At 46.7% G+C, this 26,962-nt stretch overlaps 1 protein-coding gene across 4 annotated transcripts in view; it reads right to left on the bottom strand.

The window, feature by feature from the left end:
- Positions 1 to 26,962, bottom strand: part of Dad (Daughters against dpp) — a 62,266-nt gene that overhangs the window by 12,304 nt on the left and 23,000 nt on the right. For 3 of the 4 annotated variants that reach the window (XM_071705367.1, XM_071705365.1, XM_071705366.1), the window contains one exon: positions 18,802 to 18,888. The exons of the other annotated variant lie outside the window; for it this stretch is intronic. In XM_071705367.1, the coding sequence (XP_071561468.1) occupies positions 18,802 to 18,888 (87 nt within the window). The remainder of the gene's footprint in view (positions 1 to 18,801; positions 18,889 to 26,962) is intronic. 4 annotated transcript variants of the gene reach the window in all.

The raw sequence follows: 26,962 nt of genomic DNA, 5'->3' as shown, positions 1-26,962 counted from the left end.
TCGGGATCAACGTTAGTAAATCATTGGGGTGCGCGAGAGCCGCCTCCCCGATAATAAATTTCGGGCGGGCGAGAGAAAGAGACGCGGAAGAAGCGGGAACGGCCGATGTGCCGTCGTCGTCGTCGTCGTCGTCGTCGCGGCACTCGGCCCGAAAGCGAATTCCAGGGAGATTGGATGCAATTACTTATCGACGCGCCGCCGCGAGCCGCCGCGTCGCGATCTGCAAGAATAATGCCCGGCGGCCTTCCGACTTCGCCCCCGACGCGACGCGACGATGCGACTTGCGTATACACGCCCGAGGAGAGACGTGACCGGGGGATGTTGTTTTGATCGGCCCCGATATTTTACATCCGTAAATTAATCCGACGAGATTTATTTCCATGTCCGCCGCGTTCCGTGCGCGCCCGCCCGCGAATTCAATTCACGTTCCGGCGAAGAAGAAGCGCGGATGGAGTGGACCACTCACGAGAGATCACTTCCTCTATCAGAACGTGTTAATACATATTCGCGTTGAGAAAAAGTTCCAAGAGCATTGTGCGTTCATCTCCGATACGAAGAGAAAATATTCAGTCTAATTAATAAGATGCATTTCAACGGAATCGATAAAGAGGAAGTAAAGTTTTTTATTTTTCAATGTAATTTCTAATGTTCAAAAGTATACCATTTTCATAAAGATTAAAAAAATTGAAATTTGTTATCTTCAAAATAACACTTTTCGAAAAATTAAAATATAAGGGAAGACCGTGGTTCACAATTCTTATAATCTTTTAAAAGAATTAATATATCGACGCATTTTATGTCTGCTCGATATGAAAAGCCGATTGTGAACGGCGCTTTAAGCGGATCGCGAGCGACCGATGCAAAGCCATCGGAGTGCCAATGTGTTTTCCCAGTTGGGTCAAACACCCTGAAGCTTAGATAAGGTTCCCAACCTTGGCATGGCCGAGCCAAGTAACTGCGTAACGTAGGTGCACATGCACGACGACGACGACCACGTCGCTGTGTTCCGCGCGTTAAAAATCTCGCACGTAAGAAGATAAGCCGCACGCGTGTGTACAAAAGCAGAGAGTACGTAGAAAAAATAATTCAAGTCGTAAGATTTCGATCTTTCATTCATTGCGACAAAAAACTCCGAATTACATAATATATGATCTGAAATCTCTCACACAAAAAGAATTAAATTTATAAACACACGTAAAGCAACTTAGAATGTAGACGTACAAAAACTTGAAGTTTCGTTAACTTAATTTTTATCACGCGTTTGTTTATCGAAAATAAATCGTGCAACCTCTTGAGCTCTCCTCGCAGAAACTTACGAGAAATAATATAATGACGCAAAAATATCATCTCTTCTCCATCTTTCATATTTTCTTTACTATAATCCCGCGTTATCTCTGCGATTGGGTTTCATAATGATATAAGTTTGCGATCAAAACGTTGCTTTTCTACATTTATTTTTCGTCAGTCTTCCTTCGAGCTAGATCCGCCTTGCTCTTGGATTCTTGACCCTGATTCTCGCATATATATCTACGGTTATCCGTATCTATCTATTCCAAAAAAAGAAGGAAAGAATTTCGCGGCCCGTTCGTCCGCGAGGGGCACGCGTGCACGCGCGGCGATCGCGCCGCGCCGAGGGCACCGGCGGCCGGAGGGGGGGGACAAGCGCACGCATCGGGGTCGACGGCTATACGGTAAAGGTAGTAAAGGCAGCGGCCGTGTCGCGTATATATATCGGCGCTCGGAGAGAGAGACGTGACCCTTGTCCTTCAAACGGCCTTTCTACGACCGCGCGCGTGTAGCGCCGTATAGGTGCGCGTTGCATACCTAAACGAACCACGCGCGCTCTCGCCGTAGCGTAGCTCGCAAGAAAGCCGGCCATCGCGCGGGTCCGCCTCCCGTGTGCGTGCACGCGTGTGCGTGCCGCCGCGCACCGTGCACGTATATACGGCCGAGCGCAACGAGCTCTCCAGCCATAACCCACAATTCTCCGCTAGCAGGGACGCACTTGCCAAATTCCTCACCTTCGCGGACGTACCGCGACCGCGAAGTCCCACTTCGCCGCGAGGAGGACACGGCCGAAACGGCGGCCGTTTACTCCGTTCACGATCGAGCGCGCGCGTCTATTTTGCTTGCGTGAAAAACGCTCGAGTCGCAGCTCGTTTCGTAACTTATTTCAATAAATGTCGCTTTAGAAATTTTTTTGGCAATTTAGATTGTATAATTACTACACAATTCCAGGGAACATCCTCTTGATGCCCATTGTAAAGTGGACGTTAAGTTTACTGCAATTTATATGCATCTTGGAAAAGGGAAAGAATATTTAAATTAATAATGCATCGTATAATGTGTATCTTATCTACATTAATATGAGGTTATATTTATCCACAAAAAAACTTATTCATGTATTTCAACGTGTAAATATTGGCGGTTGTGTGTGTGAGAGAGAGAGAGAGAGAGAGATAACATAATACATGCCGTTTATGAATATTCTAATTCAATTCACCAGACTAGAGCAAATATGTTTTTTACGCGCGTTTTAATCTCCCAACGACAGCCCGTATAATTTATTGTCCCACTGCATATGCAGCGTGCGGCTGGATTCTCATTAAAGGCTTAAGAACCGATCTGATCCCGAATCAATCTCCGTCGAACAGGACGCTTTTTACCTTCCCCTCGATGGCGCGACGGACGAGACCTTCGTCTATTTTCGTTCCCGCGGGAATGCAACGTTCGCTAAAAATAGACGCCGTATCCGTATATCCGCTTCCGTATCAGATAGATTACCATAACGCGGGAAATGAGACGACTCGACGGGTGCGACTCCGAGCGACACCCCGTATATACGTGCGCGCGTATTCGCGCACGACCCCGCCATCGTATTATATGCACATACCGCGCGACACGCACACATGTGTACATATGTATATATATCTAGTTTGATAGACGAGGGCGAGCGATAGGAACTACGAGTTTAGCCGAGCGGTGTTTGCCCGCGATAAGATGCGCGTAGCCGCGTAGCGCACCAGTGGCGCCTGGTGCTGTGTACCGAGACTCGGAATTTTAGCGCTTCGAAGGCCGCCGAGAATCGACTGCCAGGACGAGCTTTCAAACGTCTAGTCCTGCAGCGACGACGCCAGATTACAGGAAGTTCCGTGGAAGGGACGGCTGATATCACCGAAGAGAAATACTTTTATCTCTTTTAACTTATCATTTATTTGTAAATTCTATCTCTCTAAAAATAGAATCCCCTTTAGATCTCTCTCTCTTCTTAAAAAAAATAGTCCCCCCCCCCCGTCGAGTTTCAGAAAGATCGGAGACTCACGGACTTTAATATTCTTTCTTCTCCTCGAGACTGAATGCTAAATCTGGCATATCGCGCAGTTCATCTCTGAAAGTTGCGCATAAAGAATTTCGGGCTCTCACTAATTGGAAACGTGATAATGTCCTGTCTTCTAAATATCGCAGACCGCAAAATATTTACATAACCAGTGGCGCTAAGTTAAGTACGCTTATAGATAAATACGTCGAAATATGTATACGAATTATCGCGCGGAAACCGTCCGTCTTATTCGCCGCGACAGAAACTTGGTATAACGCGTTAATAAATACATGTTAAATACACGATTAAATATGATAACACGACTATCGCGAGTGTCCGTCGCGTCGGCTGGATGTCAATCGCTGCAGCGCTTCCCCTTGGGCTTGACAGATCGTTCCAGACGCGCGGGGCGCGTTAAGCTGGGACGCAGGTGCGCACGGGAGAATCGTTTTCAACCACGCGCGTGTAATCGGAAACGAGAAAGAAACTAGACGACGACCGTAGGAATAAGACGTGCGGGAGCGGGAAGACCCGCTACCGGCTTACCTTGAGGGAAGAGACGCCGCGCCGCGCCGCGCCGCGCCGCGACTTCCACAGAAGATCAATGAAGATATACCACCCGTGGCGATCCTTTTCACGACTCGACGGACGTTTGCGTTACTTTTCCCCCCGCGGGGATCGAGAAACCGGTATACAATTTCGTCGAGTCCGCGCGAATCTCCGTATTGCTTTTTCGCGCGAGGGTTACGCGTACGTGTCCGAATGCGTTAAACTCGAGGCGCCAAAGGCGTTGCGTAATCGCGTAATACCCACCGACCTGGTCGCGAGCGGATTTAGCGATGTCGTTTGAACGAAATTTATCGCGCGGCCTCGCGAAGGCGATCGTGATCGCGCTAAGGTGGACGTGTTTCTCTCCGAAATTCCACAAACGCGCACACGTCCTCGTCGATCAGCGAAATTATAGAGACGGCAATCGCGCGTTTTATCGCCTCGTAGACGTAAATGTCACATAATTTACCTCATTTACACCCAAGCACTGTTCTACAGTGTCAAATATTTCGACCGGCAAGATATTATTAACGATACTATTTTCTGAAAATGTAGGGACATTTTCATGTGTGATTTGAGATATATCGGAACAGATGATTAAATAATGAAAGAATATCGTAGCTTCTTTCTACATCGAAATTCTTCGACGCTATTTTTGGATATCTAGTGGCGGCGCGTAGATATCCAAATAGATACTCGTAGTCAAGCACTCAGACGGAATCGATAAAAAAAAAGAGAGACTCACGTGGGGACACAGGTATACGCGGGTGAAAAGCTCTTGTCAATCGAAACCGGCGCGGTACGGCGGGAGCCACGCGCGTCAGAGAGGCGACGGATGACCGCGTCAGCGAGTCGCCAAGTCGAGGACAGACGCCTTTTAAACGAGACTAGCGGGAAAGGATCGTCCGTCGCGCCGGCGAGGCGCAACGGCTTGACTTTCACGTGGGATCCTATCCCGACGACGACGGGTCGGTCGCCGCGAACAGGCGTCCGAAAAAAATCGCACGCGCTCGCGTGCGACGAGAGAGAAGACGACGACGACGACGACGACAACAAAGCCATAAACCGCTCGCTTCCTGCGTCGCGCCGCCCGTCCGGTTCTGAATGCATTACGTCGTCGTCGCCGTCGTCGTCATCGTCGTCGCCGCGAGTTCCAACTCGCGCACGCAAACCTGACACGCGTGGCATAAATATCAGCGGGATAATATCGCCGTGCGCATTCCGAGAAAACGAGTATCTCATCTCTCTGACGAGAGAGAGAGAGAGAGAGAGAGAGAGAGAGAGAGAGAGAGAGAGAGAGAGAGAGAGAGAGAGAGAGACCGCGATGTATGCGTGTGTATAAAAAGAAAATAGTTAAACTCGTAATGATTATCTATGCGCGAGTGACATAGTGATATAATAATGGATGCGAGTTACGGATGCGATTTAAATAGATGTATCGTTGTAAATTATTTAATAGAGAGAACGGCGCGCGCGCGTGTAAAAATAGATTATCGAGGCAGCGCGATGCATTTATTGAGACTTTGATCGCGTCAGAGTGTCGCCGCGCCACGCGTCGTTGAATAGACAAGATAGATCCGACGGATAAAGCTCGCGTTTAAGAATTCCATCTTCCCTCGAGTGACCCGCCCACGCGGGTTTGCAAAATTACGACGCGCGCACGGCGTATATAGGCGCGTACAGGGTGTTTCCTTCAAACTCATTAACTGTCAACGCGGGAGCCATTAGCGAAATCAAAGTCAAATTTGAATTTAAACGGACCGTTGACTCCTTTCCAACGTTCTTCTTGGAAGAAAAGTCGATTTCGAGTCCAATGATAATCTATTATTAACCTTCCATCTGTATACGTGGGTCTACGGCGTCCGAGCCAAAATAATATCCGTTTGTAACTATAAAACTTGCAAGCCTGTCAGAAATTATTAAATAAACGATATTTATCAAAATGACTATAAAATCATGAACTACAATGTACACATGCGTTTTGTGAATTTTTCAGATTTTTTTACATACTTTAAAGAGTTTAAAGTATATAGGGAAAAATAGCGTCAAATGTGACAGACCCATGTATACAATCCGAGGGTGCAGAAAAAACGTATACAGACGGAGGGTTCCAATTTAGCAGGACAGAAGTCGGACACCGCGTATATGTGAGAGCTATCGCGAAATGCGTACGCGTTGTGCGTACATGCGTGCATAGTAAGTGTACGTATGCGCATAGTAAGCAAAGGCATAAAGTCATCGGGTGTTTGCTTAAGTGCGTGTCATATTAGAGAACGGTACAACGAGAATATCATTGACGCCTGCCTGGCAATACCGCGGGGAATGCGGCGCGTGCTGTGTATTACGGAATCCAAATAAAATGCGAGGGGGAGAGAGAGATATATTATATATGATATACGCCGATTTTATGTATATACAGATATGCATGCGCGTATATCGGGACATCAGGCATTGTGAAACAAGTAGGCGGGCGCGCCGCGAATAGTATCGCAATAAAATCGTTCAATTTATTTCGGTTCTCTCCTGCAAGCGGAGAGTGTCGGCCGCGCGGCACGAACGTCTAAAAAAAGAACTCCTCGCCTCTATTACGCGCGAGCGCACGGCGGCGGCAATGCTCGATCAAAAGGACACTTGGCAGCGCTTATATTTTCGTTGGCCCTTATCGACATCGCGCCACTGCACCCGCCGTAACCCGCGCGATGCACCGCCGTTAGGCTTTAATAGACGTTTTGGGAAGATCGGTATTAATAACCGGCGCCCTTTCGTCCTTTCGTCGCGATTATATCGAAAAGTTATTTATTCGTCCCGAATGGAATGTAAATATCTGTATACGAATATTATTGATGTATAAATCTCTAAAGAATTCGACAAAGATCATAAATCATATTATAAATAAATATCAAAAGGTAAGACGATGAAGGAAATTTCTAGTCGACGAAAAGTTCACAAAAGAAAGAAACCTTCGGTGGTCCTGTTGAACATGTGTATGTAGGTACAAGACTGCGGAACGTACGCGAGGCGCATAAAGAAAAAGAGAAAGAAAAAGTCCGAGACCGTAAAAGAATCGGGACGTGGGAAGGCAGGAAAAAGTGCGCAGAGACCTAGCGCAGAACTCGACAGCGCCGATGCTCGTAAAACGAATTGGCGCTCCAAGATCATAGTCACGACCCTCTCAAAGCCAAAGCTCGCTTTCTTAAGAGCGCGTCCGTAACGCAGGACACGTGTTTGGATCCCGAGACAGAGAGAGAGAGAGAGAGAGAGAGAGAGAGAGAGTGGGAAGATGTGGAGGAAAAAAGAAAGACGGAGAGGTCTTCCTAGACGATTCTAAAAAAAAAAAGGTCGGTGGCGGGAACCTCGGGATCGACATCGTCGTCATCGCAGGCTTCCTCGTCATTGTCCGCAAACAATGCGCCCGTAAGGAGATACGCGTAGAGTGATGCGTGTACATAACGCATGGACACCACGTGTGCGTGTATAACACGCGCGCGCGCGCGCGCACACGCACACGCACACGGGAAGATACGTGTTGACGCTTTGTAATGGCAGAATAAAAGATGGCCCGACGCCAGTGAAGGCGCCACATACCAGGCGCCGCCTAACCACTCTTTTCCTCCGTCCTACTCTCGTGGTCCGTTCTCGCAGTCCGTCTCTCCTTCGCGGCTGCCCGATCTCTCTCTCTCTCTCTCTCTCTCTCTCTCTCTCTCTCTCTCTCTCTCTCTCTCTCTCTCTCTCTCTCTCTCTCTCTCTCTTTCTCTCGCTCTCCCGCCAGTGCACGTCCTTCTCCCACGACAGCTGTCTCTCCCTCTATCTTCATCTCCCTCCACACTTCTATCTTCGTCTCCTCGACTCGCCCCGCGACAGTCCGACCGTTCACTCGCTCGCTCTCCTCATCGGCAAGCACGCACCCTCTCTCTCTCTCTCTCTCTCTCTCTCTCTCTCTCTCTCTCTCTCTCTCTCTCTCTCTCTCTCTCATTCCCCGCTCTACCCCTCTTCAAGGCACACTTTCCCGTCTCTCTCGCGCTACCTTATCCTCCCCTCGCGCCGCGCTATTCCGCGATACCGCGTCCACCCGTTCCTCTTTCTGTCTTCTTCTCTTTCTTTGACCAATTCTTTGACCCTATACAAACAGGGCCGCCTGCATACGTGCACCGCGCGTGTATGCGCGGCGGAATGTGTGGGGGCTCGTACGCGAGTCGCGCGCGCGTATTTTGCACGCGTGTACGTACACGCGTAACGATGGTGCATCTCTTTTTGTTTTTCTTTTTTGACCGGTTCACCGAACGTCACACCCGCGGAGGGTCCCCCGATTTCTTCTCTTTCTCCAACCCCCTCTCCCTCCTCTTCCTTATCTCTCGCTCTCGCACGCTCGTTCGAGATACGCACATCGAAACTGCGTTCGATAATTTTGCAAGAGCGCTCCGGCGTACAGTGGCGTCGGCAGCACGAGGAAGTCGAGGAATTGCTCGCGGGATTCGAGGGAGAGACGGTCGCCAGGCGTTGGCGTGCGATTCGAAATGTATCGCTCGAATGTATCAAACTTTCGTTAAATGAAGTTGGGAATGCCACGGAGCACGCTACGTGCCGATTAAAACCGCGACATACGCTGATTTCCTCGTGGAACCGACCTTATCACCGTCGGATTAATTCTGTCTCTTTTCCTCTTCGTCCCTCTCTGACAAGTTCTTCCCGGAACTAGGAACTCTTATTAGACATTGTTTTGCTAATATTCTCGAAGTTCGCCAACGGAGGAATCGCTTCCTCAGTCCTCTCTGTATATCCAAGAGTTTGATTACCAATGATTTTCTGTTTCAGGGGAAAAAAGGGAGATATGTGTCATAGTATCGTAGGTAAATCAGTCGTCGGCGCGCCCCTTCGATGGAAAAGGAATGCCAGCTCGTAACGACTTTCGAGACGGCGAAAGTATGCGCTAGACAACGCACACGCCGGAAGAAGCTCGTCTCGGGTCCCGCGGGTTTCTGACGCGATTTAACGTCGCGCCATCGATTCGGCGCGCAGCGAGTTCTCTCGTCGCAAACTCCGTTTTCCGCGTAGAAGCTCTCGCGAAAATCGCGACAACCTAGCGCTCCTTACACGCTCAACGGCGATTAACATTCTCGCTTGGATTAATTATAAATTTGTCAAAGAATATACCGTTAAAATTTGTTGTCGAGTGACACTTCGCGCGAGTCCTTTCGAAGAAAAGCGGGAATTTAAAATCAATTAAAACAGCGGATAAAAGAAAGTCTATAAATTAGCTCACGAGATACTTAATTTTGATATATCTTATTCCTAAAGCTCCCTCACTTTTTTTTACATGTTTTCGGTCTTCAGATTTCGCGTTGCGCTGCTGATTGTGAGCCGTGGAATTCTCGCGATTCGTAACGCGCGCACACACTCGCGAGGCAAAACTATCGATCCCGGTTAAGCGGACATTTGTAGTGGAGTGTCGTTGCACCGACGGAATTCCTGCGAACGACCTTCATATATTTTTTTCATTCCACGCGTATCGCGTGATGCACGGCATGCGCGTCGTAATCGCGCGTATCGCTCCGATCGACGAAAACAAAAGGGGTTTGTTCGGAGGCGGACTTTCCATTAGAGTATTAGACGGAGTAAAGCCCCCCGACACGCCTAGAATCTCGATATTGCAGGGATTTCGAGATGCCAAAATTCGCCATTGAATTTATTTGTGAATATAATTAAACTGTCGAAACATTAAATTTCAAAACCATTAATTTTCCAGAATTTATAAAAGTTTTTATTAAATACTGTTTTCCACTTATATGAAGACTTATAATCTGAAACACAGCCCAGTTTCTCTTCTTGATAAAAGCATTCTTGAAAAAGATTCCGATTACAGTTCCAGGTATTATTGATGCGTTCACGCTATAATTTTACTTGTTATAAATTACATTATTTATCCTCTCTAAATAGTATTTCAGAATTCAGTTGAAATCTGATTACTCTTTCGTAATTGTTCCATTTAATGAATTCAATTTTCACGCGATACAACGATGACGCTTCTTTTCGCGACGTATGTGTGTGCGTATATGTAAAAAATATTCAGGCAGTTGTTATTGCCGTTGATACCATTCCGATAAATCCATGAAACGCCATGCGGAACATCGAGAACCATTCTATAGCCACAGATAGCGTCATCGCCATGTAATAATCGTTCGACATCGTCAAACGGCAAGAATCACGAAGGATCGCTCATCCGAGCCGCAAATTAATGCCGCGATAGTGATCTAACGCGTTAATGGGCATGTATATCAGTATGTGTGTGTATGTGGACAGCCGCATAATAAAATAATAAAATCGCACGGTCCGTTAAATCGCCGCCGTCCGCTAAATCGTCGAGCCGCAGAAAGCGCGCGCAATAAATTCCTACGAGCGCGCGTCGTTCCTCTCTCGAAACTTTTATCTTCTATTAATAGTTACAAAACAAGTCGTGCGCGCGCGCGACCGCGATCCTTTAATCCTTTCGGCGCTGAACGGCCGAGGCGTAACTTATGGCAACAGTAGCTGAGCGCGTGCTTCTTGCGCGAGCGAACGCCTTTCTATCGATCGACAGGTTCGATATCGATAATCACGGAACACGTGTAACTTGACGATACGCGATAAACTGCTAATATTTCAGAATGTAATTTTTGGAAATTTCAAGAAACGCGTCGATCGCCGAACGGATTAAAGCTGATACCGTTTCTCGCATTTTTGATCGTCCGGCACTTTTCCGCTCGGCGACGCTGGATATCACTTTCCGCGCGAGTGTATAATCGTATAAATAACATTGTAGATAAATACATAAGAAATGAGAAGAAGCGCCAGCGAGTTTCGTGATGCGAGATGCTATGACTTATCTCCTCACGATTTATCATTTTCTCTTAAAAAATGGCAGATAGTGCTAAATGACTTAATCGTGACTCAGAACGTATCTATTAAGCGTACTGAACGACTTTAAAATCATGTTTGCATTTTATTCATTCATCGCAAAAGACGACAATGTCTACTCATCGTAATCAAGATAGATAAGTAGAGCGGATTTTAGAAATCGTTATTGATGAATGTATTCAAAATTATTGAGCGTTACTTTCTTAGCTGTTTATCTATTTATCTATATGATCAACTGCTTTTACTAATTTGCCTGCTTATATGAAAAGAAGTGTCAATTCGAGCTGCGCAAAAACTAGTTGCTTTAGTCATAAGACGAAAGAGTTAAAGCACTATCTAACGCTCGACGACTCGTCCGACTCGTCGCCGAGTCTCGTTCGAGCGGCAATTGATGCGCGTCTGAAATTACGACGGCAAAAAATCTGGGGCACATATAGCAAAATTGCTTGACAATCATTAGCGAGCATAACAGTGTACATGCTCGCCGTTACACGAGACTTAATTCCCGAGTCTGTCTCCCCATTCCCGCGCTCCCCCTCTCAGTCTCTCTCTCTGTCTCTCTTTCTCGTGCACTGCTCTCTATTTCCCTCCCCCGTCGCGCCACGATCGCTCTCGCAAACGTTCCTACTTGTTTTCTATATCTCTCCGCATTGCTTGCCCACAAACACGCGCCAGCGGAATGCAAACGCGGAACGCAAATGTTCCAGACACGCGTTGTCTTCCTGCACGCATAAAACTAACTCGTGAGAGAAGATCAGGGAAATTCCTTCAATTCAGGCTTTTTGTAAACAAGGAAATTTTGTAAAATTTTTTAAAGCGCTACGTAAGGGAATAAAAAAATAATTTGCGTTCTCTTAAAGCCTTTAATAAAACAATTTTACATATTACGCGAAGAGACTCCAAGACATCCTTCGTCGCCGATATCCATGCGAGTTCCCGGAAAACATCGTTGCCGCGATGCGAAATTAACTTAGTTTTTCCGGCCGTTTTCGTCGGTGACGCAAGCGCGCTCGCGGCTCACCGACGCAATTTCGCCTCGATCGCGCCTCGTAATATCAGAGGCTGCTGATTGAAACACTCGGCCGCGGCTCGATAGAGGAGGAGACGTGAGAGCGGGCTTCTCGGAAGAGTATGCGAACTTTGACAGATGGCCTCGTATACGTATCTTTCTCTCTCTCTCTCTCTCTTTCTCTCTCTCCCTCTCTCTCTCTCTCTCTCTCTCTCTCTCTCTCTCTCTCTCTCTCTTTCTCCCTCGACTGCTCCAAGGAACGCTTATTTCGTCTCATAGCGCCGTCGCCGGCGGTCTCAGCGCGGTATAATTTAATTATTAATTTAACGACGACAAAGTAACGATCGCGCGGACAATGAGCGAGCCGATTATCTCAACGCGACGCGATAGTAGTGATAGACTCATAAACCGGGTCTACCGCGGGTTGTATTATAATTTACGCCGGTACTTATGCACTCGCGCATATAGCGAGCCTTTACACACACAGAATGCGCTCGATAGTGGTGATGAGTCTCCTCGTTACGGAGAGTTAAGCCTCTCGCAGAGGCGAACCGTCTCCGTCTTTCCTTCGCCCGCAGATGCGCGTGCGCGCGCGGGCGCGGTATGCAAATTATTCCTCGAAGATGCTCGACGTAATTATATGTAGGTCAATAATGTTATCGATATGCAATCGCGATCACGCACGCGACGGTTATAAGCGCGCGGCGCGTCTCGGGGAACGGCGAATTACCGACGGTCCCCGAATTAAGGCCGCATAGCGAAACCGGCAAAACGCAGCGGACCTACTCCCGGGGCTCCTCCGTTTTATTTTTCTTTCAACATATGGCAGTAGAAAAGACAACTTTGTACCGCTATCGGAACGTAATATTCAGTTAATTACTCTCGAGTAAATTAGCGAGATCTAACGGGTGATCCATAAGCTTAAAGCGACCGCGATTGGGAAACGCGATTTGGAACTCGCGTTTACGCGAACGATGCCGCGGCTCGGATATACAGTTAACGAAGCGCGCTTCTGGATCTATTTTCGCTCGATCGAAAGATCGAGGCCGTCGACCCAAACGGATCTCACGAGACCCGAGAGAAAGAGAAGGAGAAAAAAGGAAGAGATAGCGAGAGGGAGACCGAACCGCTTCGCGAGTCGCGATATTTGCTCTCTCTCTCCCTCCCTCATTTCTCTCTCTCATTCCTCGCACTAGACTACGACGATGAGGACGATGACGACAACGAGGAGCAATCAATCCGTCATTTTATTAAGAGGCTTATTTCGCGCCGCGATTTCATTCCCTCTCAAGTGGCCTGATCCAATTCGATTTCATGGCGTTCTCCACCACGCGTGTGCATGCCATGCGTGCGTCGTGTCGCTTAGCTCTTTTCCATTGACGGCCGGCTCGTGTGCGATCGCCCGTCGCCCTCGTACGTATTTCGCTACAGCGACACAGCGCCCGAAATCATCCTTTAACCCTCCATCGGTGGCACGCGCGAACGAAATTGCCGGCAAATAAGACGGAGAGATTCCGCAATTGCGACACCACTGCACAGATTCATCATTTCAAATATAAAGAGTGGCCTCCAAAAACAGCTCAACAGTTTATTTCGATCAAACTTTCGTGAGAGTAGTGGGAACGAAGAAAAAAAACAGGATAGACAAACGATAGAATTGTTTTGCGAATTTTCAGGAGAGCCATGATTATTAAGTGAGGAAACGGTAAGTTAGATGAGTCCTCGCGACCGAACGCACCGAGGCCGCTAATTGAAGCGCTTTAACTCGTCTACTTGTTTTCCCGCTTAACGAACCGTTAACTCTTAAAGCTAATGGCTGCGTAAAAAATGCTAGCCTCGCTCGTCACGACTTTTACCTTCTGAAAAGCGTATCATTATCACCGCGTAACGTTCGCTGCTCGCGAAACGTTATCCAAGATGAACTCTTCAACGTGTTCAAGAATTGGAAAAGCCCCGTAACGTTTCATGCAATTCGTCAACTTCTCGTGCGAGTTATATTTTGATCGCCGAAAGATCGTCGCCCGCATTTATTTACTCCCCAATAGTCGGGACAAACCTCTCCCCTTTAAAAACTTCGATCCGGCTTCTCCGCCAGACTGCGACGACCTTGATTCTCTCGCACGGGTGACGTACAAGATGCAGCTATTTTGAAACCGAAACGAAAACGAGCACAGTAACGGGTAATTTTGTCAAAAGTCCGTGGTTTGTTGTAACCTGATGCAATATACCGACTAATGCCGAAAAAAATGTAAGAAAACACTCTAAATTATTATATCTACAAAAAACGCTACAAGGTTACGGCATATATTTCATGTAAATGTAAATGAGAATGTTCCATATTAATTAACTCGCGCAATTAAAAAAAATAGCCTGAAATAAATTTAAATGCAAATTTAATGTGGTAATTTCAGCCTTAACTGCCCAAAGAACTACTTGATTTTAGAAAGCGATTTAGCTTCTCCGGAAATTTGTCCGGGGGAAACGTCACACCGGCTGATTCAACACAGGAGCAGAAAGTTACGGGACACGCTGTATATTCACGCTTTTGTTCCCGAGAGCAAGAATCGACGACCTCGACGGGATCCCAATTCAGAAAAGTCGTTCCGGGATCCGATGAATGGAGCCGGGTGCCGTCTGTTTACCTCGGCTATATCGTTACCAAGGGATGGCGCCAGTCAATGTTCGCCCCATTCAGAAGGGATGCGGAGAAGGGTGTTCCGGACCGTCGGAACGACGTCGCAGCGGAGGAGAGGAAACGGACACGAGCAACCTGTTGCTCTCGCCGTACGCCGGGATATATCCACGTGCCTCTCCTTCACACGCGGGACAGCACGGGCAGCACCCACACGCAACATGTTGCAATCCCCGAACCTACGACCGTAAAATATTCGCGCGCAACGGGATTATCGAGCTACACGCTCGAGTGTGCCGAGCCACGCCGCACACACGTAGGTGGACAATTTATCGTCGTGTAAGCGTGGAAACTGAGCGCTTCGTGCTTGCGCGAATCGGGAAGGCAAGAGAGATAATTGACCATGCGGTAGCCGCGATTTTGCTCGGCGTTGACAATTTTTGTAAAAGACAATAGAATAGTTGAATATGAATAGCGTGATGAAAATATTACGACAGTAATAACAATAGATATAATAATAATGTAGGAGTTACACATATAGCGAGAGAGAGAGAGAGAGAGAGAGAGAGAGAGAGAGGAACGTAAATCTTATTCGGTTATATTAATATCACATGATATGTACCTATTGCGATGATCATAAATCATAAAATTCTTGAATTAAGGACGTTCTCCGGTCCTTATACTAGAGAAAATCGATTTTCTCTAGATTTTCTTGAAACTGTGAATATACGTTAATTTAGGTGTGCTTTATGCGTGGTATAAATTTCAGTACCTCTTCCGGTATAAAAAATAAAGATACTGAGCCTCAAAGTTTCAACTTTTACTAATGAAAAGGTTTTCCAGGCCAAACAGTAAGAGATACGAGGTTGGCCAAGAGGACCAAAGTTGCTCCTCTCGTCGAGTTCTATAAAGAAAAAATGCCAAAACTAAAAAAAATTAAAATTAAATTTTTTTTTTGAAACTTTGAGGCTCAGTATCTTTATTTTTTATACCGGAAGAGGTACTGAAATTTATACCACGCATAAAGCACACCTAAATTAACGTATATTCACAGTTTCAAGAAAATCCTAAGAAAATCGATTTTCTTTAGTACAAGGACCGGAGAACGTCCTTAAATAATGGTTCTACAATTCAGAATATTCCAAATATGGCCCATTAATTAAGCACAGCAGTTATAATAATGTAAAAATTAAATCGTATATTTATAAATTAGAACATATTTTTAAAGTTTTCATGTAAGCTTTTCATAAATCTTATTCAGAATTTCTCAGATATCGTTTTTAAGAATTATGAAACGTATTTGTGGAATTTAAGTACATTTCTAGAGTCAATCTCGGAAACTAATTGTCAGCAACAAGCATCTTCTTCGTCGGCGCGACTCTACGCTTGAGATTCTCGAGAGGCGAAACCGAGGCGAAACCGACGACGCATTTCGATCGATCGTCGGCCGAAGGCGGCACGACGACGGACGTCCAAAGCAAGCAGCAGAGAGAAGGAGCGAGAGAGAGAGAGAGAGAAAGACCTAGCGCCAAAATAAATCAATAAAATAGCGAACCAAGTCGAGCACGTAGGCGCATACACGTGCATACAACGTATAGACCGACATGTATGTGGATACGAGGAGCCGGGACGGGGCGAGACGAGGAGAGCCGTGGCACGGCGCGACGAGTGAGGAGAGAGGAGAGAGGAGAGAGAGAGAGAGCCGAAGCAGGCGAACGAGCTAGCGCGAGCGAGGTCGAGACACGCGGCAGCTGTCTGGCGCCAGGGGTCCCCCTGTTCCCTCAAACAGTCGCGCCGAATGCCACCCACCTTAGCCGACCGACCTATCGTGCCATTCTCAAACCTGCCTGCATCCCGGGAGCCGGCTTTCCCCTCTCCTTCCTTCCTCTACCCGCGTTCCTGCGCGGCCTTCTTCTTCCCCCCTCATCCTGCATCGGCAAAGGCAGATGCAGCAGCCTGCGCGCCCGACGACGCACGGGGCACGGGGCACCGTTTGATGGATCGACGACGGATCCGCCGCCCGTATTCCGCGAAGTAGAAATTTCAGATCGACTGTTTGTTTGGATGATTGTTTGATAAACAAATTATTTTTACTCCCGAATTGTGTCGATGTAATGGTCAAAAATATTTTCAGTCTTTTCATATAAATAATTTCTAAATTACAATTGACGTGTTTTATCGCGGAATTTACGTGAAAAAAACTAAATAAATGAAGCAATGAAGCCTGTGAACTGACAATCTTGGAGAAATTCGATGGTTGCGGCACCAGTTGGAAAATCCTCGATCTAATCATGATATTTCTGTTCTCTCCCGGAAGCAACGTTCTATCTATAACTGGCTCAAATAAAAAGGCAACCGTGCGCGTGTTTATGATTCCGTGTCATCCTCTTCGGTGCTCTAAACTTCACGTGTCGCGTATTATATTGCTGGGCTTAACATCGTACGGATATACGCGACATTCGCTAAGCCGACGAAAGTGCAATCGCGTCAGGATGATTCTCGTTTCCGGTAAATGGTTCTGCTGTGGCAACAGGTCGAACGTGCGTCTTTTTTAGTGCGGCTATGAAATCCCAGAAATTTCAGATTCTCGTCCGAGAAATGCTCGCACATTTTTTTACTACAAAAGATACATGCCTATCATTTTTATAGTATTTTTATTTACAATCTCAATAATATTTAGTATCTTTGAAATGAAATAAAATGTAAAATAAAATTTAAATGCCATGAATAAAAATCTGAAAAGGAACTAAGTAAAAGAGAATCAAAAAAAAATAAAAGTTTACACAATTAAAATGTAATGCAAAAGAATTAAACTAATGAATCTAAAGGATTTGTTTTTGAAGTTGACGCTTATAATACGAGTATAAACGACGTTCTCTCAATCTGAAATTGGACTGGAGCTGGGATAAACTGCGTTCTACGCGATTACTCTCGGATTAAATGCGTGAACACACGCGTCGTCTCTTATTCACTCTTGTAAAATATCGCGAGACGCGCCGGACACAGACGCAATTTGCTGTCGGCTTGGGAATGTTTGACGTCGTTGGAGCAGCGGCCTTTGCATTGGCAAAGACAGATAGTAAAAGTAAAGACCTCGACGCGTGGGAGAAAAACTCGCCACTGTGGTCGCTAATATTACAATTAATTCGTTTTTCTTCAACGGTATGGGAATTTGCGATCAACCAAGAATGAACAAAGTCGTCACATAAAGACTTGATCCTTCCGGATCAGATTACATCTTGTGGTGAAACGTACAATCCAAATCTATCCATTGAAATATTCTTTTAAAATAAATTTCAGTTATAAATAAATATATGTTATAAATACACATCCACATATTTGATCGTTATAACCAGTTTTCTAACAGGTATTTTTTCTTGTATTCCCGCAAACTATTTCCTTATCGCTAATACCATTCGTGCTTTCGATCTGTATCCCGAAAAAAAATTCGTATACTCAATCCGATGGCGTAACTGCAGAAAATTATTGAACGACGTTGCAGAGAAACGAGAGTAATCGTCGTACGAGTCGGCGGCGAGAGAGCAGAGCCGCGCTCACTTTCCTGCTTCTGGCCGGGGCCAAAAGCGTTTCAGGCGTTCCACGAAGCAGCAACGCGAGAGCGGCCCGAGAGCGGCCCGAAAAACGACGAGTCCGCGATCCGTGCGGTGCGTCATGCGTGAAAAGCTACGCGCGCGTCAGCCCCGTGGAACGTGCGTGCTAAGGAAATTTCTTCGACGACCGCCGGTCTTCGACATTGTAAAACATCAACTGGTCCTTTCGAGGAAATCTTCGACGAGTCATTATTTTTTATACACGGCGTGTTATAAATTAAATATGCGAGATTTCTAGATTATATCATATAGAAAGAAAGTGACTTTTTAGATAATATAATGTGGGGAAAAAAAGAGAAGCCTAATTCACTCTCAGATCTTAGCGCGCGCACGTGTGTGACACTTATATCTACAAGTGTAAAATTAACTTGAATCGCGATAATACTCTCGCAACTCGCCGCGATTCGAAGGAGAAAGAAGCTCGCCTAAAATTAAATTCTAAATTAAACTCGCTCTTATTTTTCTCAGGTAGGGAAGCGAAGAAATGTACGAGAAGAAAACCGAAAAAAGTTAACCACCGCGTGGACGTAAATGTAGTCATCGATCATAGGCGTGGTCGAGGGCATCTGAGATCGACCGTATGGCTTAACGATTGTTCGAAGATAAGAGAAAAAGAAAAGTTGTACGTGACACGGCGGAAAATGAATCGTCTTATTTTCCCGAAATCTCACGTCGGCCGAAACTTCAACAATCCATTATCGTTAAAACGACTCGACGAGACACCCCGTATATCTCTCGTCGTGGGGTCGGTGAACATATGGGGTACGTATAACCTTGAAGACATAGTTACCTTCTCCGTTGGTGGTAAGCGAGCCGGGAAGTGGCAGGGGCGTGCTGTTTCTGCACCGACGTTGATCCCCTTCGCTGGGCGCGCGATCTGAAAATAAACGGGCAACCCCTTGAGAAGCTGCTTTCCTCTCGCGCGAGACTATTTCTTCCTCTCTTAATTCCTTTCCCCCTTTTCCCCCCTCTCATGCGCTCCTTTTTACGCTCTTGCACATGTTTCGCTTTATACCCAGAATAAAGAGAGAAAGAGAGACAGAAAGAGAGAGAAAGAGGCGTAATCATCGTTGTAGGTACTTGAGCAGAGGAAAAGAAAAGAAGCTAACGTTAAAAAGTGTATATTTCGCGACGCGAGCACGATTTTGCAACGCAGTGCATCGTCGTGGCGCAGCCAGCGTTCGTTATCGCGAGAGGATCGGTCGACGAGAATTTTCCGGGACAAGTGAAGAATTTCACGTTGCATAAAAGGCTTATTGTCGGTAAACACCGGCAGCGAGGTTCCACGTAATTTCATATGACCATACGTCCGCGTCTCCCCGCGCGCGGCTAATTGACGTAATACCCGGTCTCGGATTTCTCCGCTTCAACAGAATAAATTCGATTCTCTCGGCGGGCGCGCAGGTGCGCGAGAGAGAGAGATGCGTTCGCCTCCGAGCTGCGCGTCGTGCCAAACGGGTGAAACGATTCGTCACCGCGTCTTATGCGGCGAAACGCACGCGCGCGCGGAGAGTGAATTTAAATCCGATAGCGAAATAAATCTCGATCCTTTCTTATTTACCGTCGAAGAAAGATAAACAGCACTTGCCACTCGATTCAACCTTTAGTGGCTGCGCGTTAAAGCCGGCGTCGGCGATCAATGGCGTTGACCGTCCGCGAGAATTCACGATCGCTCGCGGAGCGAGGGCAATTAAGCGCGACAATTTCCGCGGGCCAGAAGAGACAGAGGCGGCCAAGGTAATCGCCAGACGCGTGATTCATAGTCCTCAAATGTCTCTTTCTTTTTTTCTCTCTCTCTCTCTCTCTCTTTCTCTCTGTCTTTCTTTCTCTTTCGTGGCGGCACAAAGAAGGAGGTGACAGAATCGTCCAAAATAATTATTCGCTCGAGATTGATAATTTATTCGCGCGCACCGTGGTAAAAGTCTCGTATAACAAACAAAACAACTATAACTCGCCACTAAACAATGTTAATCTGTCCGTCTTTCTCGTAAATGGCCTACGAATGTCCGATTTTAATGTCTTTTGTCACTCATATATCTTTTTTTCTTATATTTCACGGTGATTCGTTTGTCTTTTAAAATTTATTACTTTATTAGGAAAATTATTTTATTGAATTTTACGTAAATTTTTGTTTTGACAGAATTATACTAATGATACAATCTAATCGAGCAATATACGTTTCTGACTTTATTTAATTCAACGAAATAGATTTAACAAGATGAAGACAAACAGAGCTGAGAATAAAATGTTTCAACATAAAATATGGTTATGTTCTTATAGTATTACGCGTAGTATTGCGTAGGAAAACATTTACGGTTAAATTACAAAAGGCTTTAGACGCGACAAGCGTGTTAACAGTTTTAGAGATAGACCATAGAAGGCCAGGAGGTCCATTCACTAAAAGAGAAGATGACGTCAGAAGAACAAGTCGGATGAGAGGACGGTCGCATTCCTTTTGGATTCCAGAATCTCGTTCCTACGGGAGAAGCATTTCCTGCCGCGTCGCGCTCACAAGAACATTAGAGAAAGCGGCGAAGGCAAAGACAAGGGAATGGGGCTTTTCAAGGATATCGCGAAGATAGAGGAGAGCCGTCTATTTTTAGGACGCAATTATTTAAAAATCCGCTGGCCTCGCCCCCGTCGCTGTCGCGCCCGCCGCGTCGAGAGAATTTCGCAGGAGAATTCTCCTCCTTCTCTCTCTCTCTTTCACCGAATCCTTGTCCTGTTTCCCACGCGAGAGGCTGTTGTTACATAAATAGAAACCGAAACTCGCTCGACGTTTTCTGATCAAATTAATATTATTTTCGCTCATCTCAACGAAAATTAATCTTAATGATATAACACTTAATTATATAACTCGCTTGATACTGATCAACAAAACAAATATATAAAAAAAAACATTTTCGATAGATCTAAAAAATTTGTTCTGGTCTTAACGCATGAAGGAGATGATTCTAGATGATAATCTCCACGGACTTGCTGAACGTAAATTACAACATATCGAATGTTCATTACTTCTCGCATAAATTTTCCAAGTTTCTACGATTTTTCAGATTCGCCGCAACGACGCTGTGCAACGCGGCAAACAATCAGAGCACGCGGACGATTATCGGCGCAAATATTTATCCGGCCGATAAGGAGTAAATTGACACGCGAACCCGCGGTTTATTATACTCGGTCGACGTCCAACATCCAACGCCGCAATGTCGGGTAAATACAATTTATTTACAAAGTAAGACCGAACGGGAGAGCTCGCGGCGCGATTTTGGCACGCGCGTCACTCCACAAAGGGAACGTAAATATAATTCCGCGAATTACGCGTGTCACCGTAAGCCGTTAAGTTCGCCGCGCGAATCTGCGAGATAGTGTCACCGCCGAGTTTGCAAAAATATATAGCCACGCGGAAGATTCGACCAGCGCGGCGGCGCGGCGCCACCGCGCCCGCTCGCTTCCAAGGTGAGCGGATTCGTGAATTATGGGCTTTGGCTTGGGAAGAGAGTCGCAAAAGAGAAAGATAAAGAGAGAGACGGAGAAAGAGAGAGGGGGGAGGGAAACGAGAGAAAAGAAATACCGCGCGATTATATCTTTTCGTCTCCGACACCGTCGCGTCGGTGCGTTAAGTACACAAGTTTCACTCGGGTTTGTGAACCGTGTGAAGTGACCGAAAACGCTGTTACCGTGATTTCTGAGAATATAAGGCTCGATCTTAAACTTTAATTCACGTAACTTTTCCTTTCCGCGCGCGGGTGACGTTTAAAACTTCCAAGTTTGCGATACCGCGAGTTTATCGCTCGGTGCCGGGCGTAGCAGCAGCGCGCGCGGATCGTCGCGGAGCTGAATGTCGTGACATTGGGGAAAATGGGGAGAGACCGATCGACGTCACGCATTATAATGCGTCGCGTCGCGGCGCACTCGCGAGATACCGAGCGGGCAAGCTGCATCGAATTAGGATCTCGCCGCGCCGGGGCGGGATCTTCAAAAGCGGCATCTCGTCGGGCTCCTCCGATCCGGAAATCGGCGGTGCCTGCCGCTCGGCGTTCTCGGGATCCGGTCGCAAACGCTGCCGGCGCGATCGGTACGGCGAAGGAGGCACCGGAATGCGAGAGAGCCACTCCCGCCGATCGCCGGCGACTCGTGGCGGTCGGTCGAGCGGAGACGAGAGGAGAGCGAAAGGAGGATGGAGCGCTGAGAGGAGGATGATGAGAGAGAGAGAGAGGGAGAGAGGGAGAGAGAGGAGAGAGAGAGAGAGAGAGAGAGAGAGAGAGAGAGAGAGAGAGAGAGAGAGAGAGAGAGAGAGAGAGAGATAGAGAGAGAAAGAGAGAGAGAGAGAGGTTTCGTCATACCGAGTACGCCGGCTCCTAGCCGATAACAGATTTCCCGACGAATCTACGGTCGGCTCTTCTTCGTAAAGATCGACGATAAATCACGATCGGTCGCGATAAATTATAATCTTCGACATTCCAGTCGATGTTCCAGAGCGCAAGTCAAGTTTCATCGAAGCGAGCGGAGGGAGTTTGCTCGAAAGTCGGGATATCGCATTATTTTAGAAAGAAAAGACTGATTGAAATAAACGCGCGGCAGAGAAGGCAAATAGCGACCGCGATAAACGAGGAAGAGCGGAGAGAAGCTCCAAGGATTGATAGAGAAAAGGGAGGAGGCGCGCAACGTACGCGCTTGAGTTTGCTCTTTCGAGCGAAGCGGGCGGAACGGTGAAAGATAGAGGGAAAAATCGGGCGAGCGACGAGGAGCCAAGAGACACGAGGAAGGGAGACGAAGAGATGGGAGAAAGAGAGAGAGAAAGAGAAGGACGGAAGGAAGGAGAGAAGGGATGTATTCAAGGACGTCGCGCGGCGAGTAGGCAAGCGTTAAAGCCGGGCGACAGGCGCCCACCGCCTCCGCTCTCCCCGGGATCTCGTCTCTCAGGTCTCGGGCCGCTTAGTCAGCCCCATCCTTTAACCGGCGCTAACGTTGGCCCTATCTATACCTCCGTGCCCTTAACCTCTCCATGGGGATTATAGCGAGCGAGATTATCGGAACTCCTCCGTTCTTTCAAGGCTACGTACAAAAGTCGCCGTTCCATTAACGAAACAAGCTCGCACCATGGGAAGAGACCACTTAGGGGATGAGATGTCCCTTCGATCTTTTCATCTCAATATTTCGTATCCCTCTCACAATGACTTGTTCCGTCGGTAAAATAACAAAGCCCAGCCCATTTTAAAACCGGTTATATGTTATATCGACTACCGCGTCGTACATTCTTTCAAGACAGGTGGACCGTTAACAAATGCACTTAGCTGCACTTTCTATGATTTCTTGCAGCTTCTGCGTTTATCTCCTTTTTTCTTAATCTGCGGATGTTAATTAATTATTTATTAATTCGGTTTATTTTCGATAGCAGACGATCAGTAGCCGAAAGAACGAAGCATAATGTTAGCGCGATCATTATGAGACGAAAATTGGATCCTAACCCAAGAGACGAATCACAGGAGAGCAGGATTAAAAACGTAAACCATGTACTTAACGCGCGACATGCGTTTGTCCTCGCGCGTTTGAAAGGGACTGCGCGGCGTGTTGTGTCCTTCGTCGTATTCGTTGAAATTTGCGCAACCACACTCTACGGAACTATACGGTGTGACACAGAGCAATGAGGGAGCACATGTGCGAAAATGAAGTAGCTCGGCTCGCGTAAGGATTCCTAATCCTGCCCAATAACAAGGATACACATTTCCCGACGAAAGGTATACAAAAAGAAAAAGAACTTATACTAAGTCGTCCGTTACCATAACTTTGTTAGGTACAATCCTCAGACGCTTACGTAAGATCTTAATTAAACAACAGATATCGTTATGAAAGGTGTCGTTATGAATAAAATGTCTGATGTCATCATAGAAGGGAAGCGAGATCGCTCGGAGACGCTCGATGTGGAAGGAACTTGAAGGTGATAGCTCGAGCAGACGCTGCCGCGTTCTTTTCCACTGGGTCACCCCTTTATTTTCCTCCCACGATCGACGAGAAAGCGCGCGCGCGCGGAATCTCCCCGTAAGTTCGCCTGAATCGCTCCGTTTCGCGTTAGAAATAATATCGCGTCGCGCAAGCAGCAACAAGTGGCGGACTTTTATCCGTCTCCGTCGCCGCCGCCGCGTACGCTTCGGCACGCGGCGCGGTGGCCCAGTTTCCGCGACGGGGCATAAATTCGCGCGGGCGCCCGTCGTCGCCCGAAAGACAGATTTACGACGGAGGCAGAGCAGAGGCGAGTCCTCTCCTTCTTCCGAGAAGAAACCGCTCCGCTTCCCCACCCGCGCGCGCCCGCCGGGAAAAACGTACGCTTCCTCGCCCCCGCGCGTTTTCCACGTTCTATCATATCGGTGTTCACGCGCGCTTGAAGTAGGGCTGTCGTTATTGATTCACGAGTCACTTACGATTGACAAGCGGTAACGTTAAACGTGAGCTTTCTAGTCTTTCGCGCTAGAACGGCGAGCGCGAGTCGGAAAGGCCGACTCGTGATCGCGACAACGCTGACGCTATTGACCAAAAATAAAAAGAAAGATATTTAGAAAATCTAAATAAAAAGGAGTACCTAATATATATAGATTTTGCTTCGCGTTGCTTCACGTTAGCTTCGATTAACTTTCGACTGCACAGTTTGAGCTCAAGTGCGCCAACCTCAATCGAGACGACTTCGAAGAATTCGTATTTATAACGCGCCCTGAGGATTTAATAATACCTTCAAGAACATTGGACCTTTGGCAGGATCCTCCTTTATATAAATGCGAGCCGCTCGCGGTACGCACGGTACGACACATGGTCCTCTCTCTATCGACGGGAGATATTGACCTCAGGCGATATACACACAACACACCAAGCGCCCGGTGGTATTTCTCTCTCTGCTATATAAGTGTGTCTACTATATAATCTATAGACACACACCTAACGTCATCGCGAATGCGCGGTTCTCCTCTAACTGCAGGCGCTATTATTTCGTCATATCATGAGCTTGGCACACATACACGCTAGCGTCGACGATAGAGATGTTTATTTGCTACTAGTTTTAATAAAAAGAAAAGTATAAATGTGCTATACGTCAACGTCGATATCTCATTTTACAATATAGCAGTCGCGACAGTCTTAACGATACCATTGTTTCATTCGCATGATGACACCCTTGACTTTAGAGAGAATACCAATGTATGAGGGAGGACGCGATAAGTCTGTCGCATTCGCGTAATCGCGCGATCTCGCGAGCGATTTCTCGGCGAAACGAAAGGCGAATCTATCGATGACCGCGCGGTCGATTCGCGTGTTGTATACCCGCGCGTTCGCGTCGATCCCGAGAGAACCAGTTTAGGTTCGGACGCGGAAGGAGAGACGAGAGAAACGCACGGGAGACGGTAGTCGAAACCAAACGAGGAGAGCGGTGACGCGGGAGGGAGCTGAAGAAGACGAGGCCGCGGCAGAAAAGTATCGTTCCAGGGTTTTTCCACGACTTACGAAGCGATTCTATCTATCAGATTTTATCTATCAGCTCTTTGATTCTACCATGTGCGACACTTTACACAATATTCCACTTTGATTTACTCAAAGATGACTCAAAGATTTATCGAGGGCTTAGTCTCGAGAAGCAACAATGTAACTTTGATCTCTCGCATCAAAATTGTTGTAATAAAACTATTGACAAAAATAAAACAAAATAGATCGCAGCCTTGCAATTGAAAGTATTTTACTAATAATATCGATGTCTCGCATTTTTATCGATGCGTACAAGCGAGACCGCTCAGCCTCCACCTGGTGGACCAGTATTGGCTAGCGGATACATTGATCAACCGCTGAAATGGCGATATCTTGAAATCTATCGGCACGTTGCGATCAACAAGATCGGCTTACAGCACGTAGTTATGATCATAAAGAACCATGAGAGTATATAAGTGCATATTATTTCAATCTCTCATTTAGCTATTGTTTTACGTCTACATTTTACGTATTCGTAACGACATATGTTATGGACATAAACACACGTATGTATGTAAAAAAATATATGTGTGTATGTGTATATTTCTTGCAAAATTTTGCAAAACTGACTGATCCTATTCGCGACGCGACGTTACTCTGCGCCTGGTTGAGAACCCCTCGATGTGTGTGACTAGAATGCTATCGTAAACCAACCTCTACGAACGCTGTGCGTCTGTTCTTGCTCAACTCCATCTAATAAAATCGTCGGTTTTATTCGCGACGGAACGATCTATTTATCATTTCTGGAATCCGCAGTTGTGTGTAGCCGTGAAAAGTGTGAGAACCTCTGTGTCGCACGACTCTGGAATGCCGTGTGTTTGTCATCGTATAGATCCTCCCCGGTAGCTTTCCGAGCACAAAGAAAAACAATATCGATACTATGCGATTTTTATTGATCTTATTTACGACTCTCGAGCATGACAAACATTTATTAATAACGTACTAATTACATCCGTTCGCGATTACGTTAGAAAGTGATTTCGTTTTAAATTGAAAAAAAGCCAAATAAACGTAGCGTATCATAAATAATTGAGGAGAAATAATTTGAGGAGGGACTAAATGTTAAAGGGCAGGCATCAATATGTTCAGACCTCGTTGCGTATTGTTCGCGCAATCTCGAGCGATCGTAGATTAACTGGCACGGTATTCCGAAAGATGGGGGGGAACGCTGCCACACTCGCACTCGTCCCGGATTATCCCCAACCTTGCTTTGGGCTAGGTCGTGAGACACGACACACGCGTTAGGAAAGACGAACCTCGCTGCTTGTACGGTAAACGTTTGCAAGCAATAAACATGAGTTATCGCTTGTATGGATGCGCGAAGACAACGTACGCGCGCGCGCGCGCGCGCGCGCACACACACACACACACACACACACACACACACACACACACACACACACACACACACACACACGCGCGCGCGCGCGCGCGCGCGCATATAT

The sequence above is a fragment of the Temnothorax nylanderi genome, unplaced genomic scaffold, assembly GCF_030848795.1.
Source record: "Temnothorax nylanderi isolate EJ_2023f unplaced genomic scaffold, tnyl_v1.0 TNYL_tig0046_pilon, whole genome shotgun sequence".
Lineage (NCBI taxonomy): Eukaryota > Metazoa > Arthropoda > Insecta > Hymenoptera > Formicidae > Temnothorax > Temnothorax nylanderi.
Note: the sequence above shows the minus strand (reverse complement) of the source record. Positions and strands in the feature narration are given on the sequence as shown.